Source organism: Eimeria mitis, genomic scaffold, assembly GCF_000499745.2.
Source record: "Eimeria mitis Houghton genomic scaffold, Emh_scaff213, whole genome shotgun sequence".
Lineage (NCBI taxonomy): Eukaryota > Apicomplexa > Conoidasida > Eucoccidiorida > Eimeriidae > Eimeria > Eimeria mitis.
The window spans coordinates 22544-23915 of NW_013570453.1; the positions used below are offsets into that span (position 1 = coordinate 22544).

Genomic DNA, 1372 nt, shown 5'->3' on the forward strand with positions numbered 1-1372 from the left:
CAGGCCGCCTTCAGGTACGCTTGGTTTTTTGGATTTGAATGTTTAGATGGTTCTTACTCAAGGATTTAGACTTGCACAGCTTCAGCAACTGGAAATGTATTCTTCGTTTCTGTCTGTTTGTTTCGTCTTTCATGCAGCGAGGAGTACTTCAACGAGCTTATTGCACGACAAGATAAATTAAAAAGTATGACGAAAGATGATCTCAAGGATCCTATTGTAACCAGCTCTGCAAGTGCTGCCTTTCCCAGCATTCTAACTGCCGGTTTGGTCGCCGTCGTGGCAGCTATCTCTGCCTAGTCAGGCAGATTTCCGGGGCCTAGCTAGCTAGCTAGCTAGCTAGCTACCTAGTTATTCCCCTTATCCGTCCGTCCGTATGCAGAGCGGATAGCTGTCGAAATCGCCGTTGTTTGCCTCAGTATGCGAAGGTTCACTTGCTGCGTGATTAGCCTAACTGTAGTTGCTGCTCCGAGCACCATGCTCGATAGAGCATTGAGGTGAAAAGCAGCGAATCTATGAAGAAGTATCAGAGTGTAAACTTTACATTCTGAGGCATTTCCACCTCGCATGGCGGTTGCGGTTTTCCTTCCAACTTGTTATTATGATCCTACTCTTGTTTGTCAGTGAATATCACTATTTATCTGTGTACATCTCTGCTAGGCAGACGAACGGTATATTGGTGCAGAAAGCTGCACTAGATACTGAAACAAAGAAATTCATATCAAAAGAATTGAATTGATATCTAAAATTACTTAATGTCCACAGATTCTCAGAAGCCATACAACAGAAAGACCACGAAAAAGAAAATTAAGAATATGAACAACTGCATAGCCGTTTGTGATTTGCCGTTAGTGTCACATTAGTACCCCCGAAAATTAGTCTAATGGTTTCCATACTAATTTGTCTATTTCCAGCACAACTCAACCAGCTTTCCTTGTTTTTCAGTCGCGAACAAGCACACCGCTGCCACAGAAGAGATGCGCAGCCAGAGGGACACAGCGAATACAAGAATATAGACAAATGATGATGTATTAATAGTTTATAGAGATGCGGAAACAAACAGATAAAAGCAAACATATATAACCAGACAAATGCACGCTTTTCATCGGGTTACTTGCCCCCATAGGAATAGATATTGCAGACGTAAACACAGTCGGAGGATAACTTTATACGGCTTATGCTGCTTCTTGAAAAATCATGTAGATCAGATTCCAGCAGTACTGCTTTCCATAACACTCGTCGACTTCACCGATTTATATTAACTTCTTCAGTTTTTCCTCAGCAGGATTGCTTGGAGGGGCAGTAGTGCCAGCTTGTGTGAAAACAGCTGAAGCTACAACAATAGGAACATACAAATGTCATATATATGTGCTGC

General features: G+C 42.3%; 1 protein-coding gene across 1 annotated transcript in view; it reads left to right on the plus strand.

Moving 5' to 3' along the window:
* Positions 1-297, plus strand: part of EMH_0003670 (uncharacterized protein) — a gene marked incomplete at both ends in the record, with an annotated part of 1451 nt that extends 1154 nt beyond the window's left edge. Inside the window, one exon of the mRNA XM_013496481.1 lies at positions 138-297. Coding sequence (XP_013351935.1) covers positions 138-297 — 160 coding nt within the window. The remainder of the gene's footprint in view (positions 1-137) is intronic.
* Between the last annotated feature and the right edge of the window lie 1075 nt (positions 298-1372).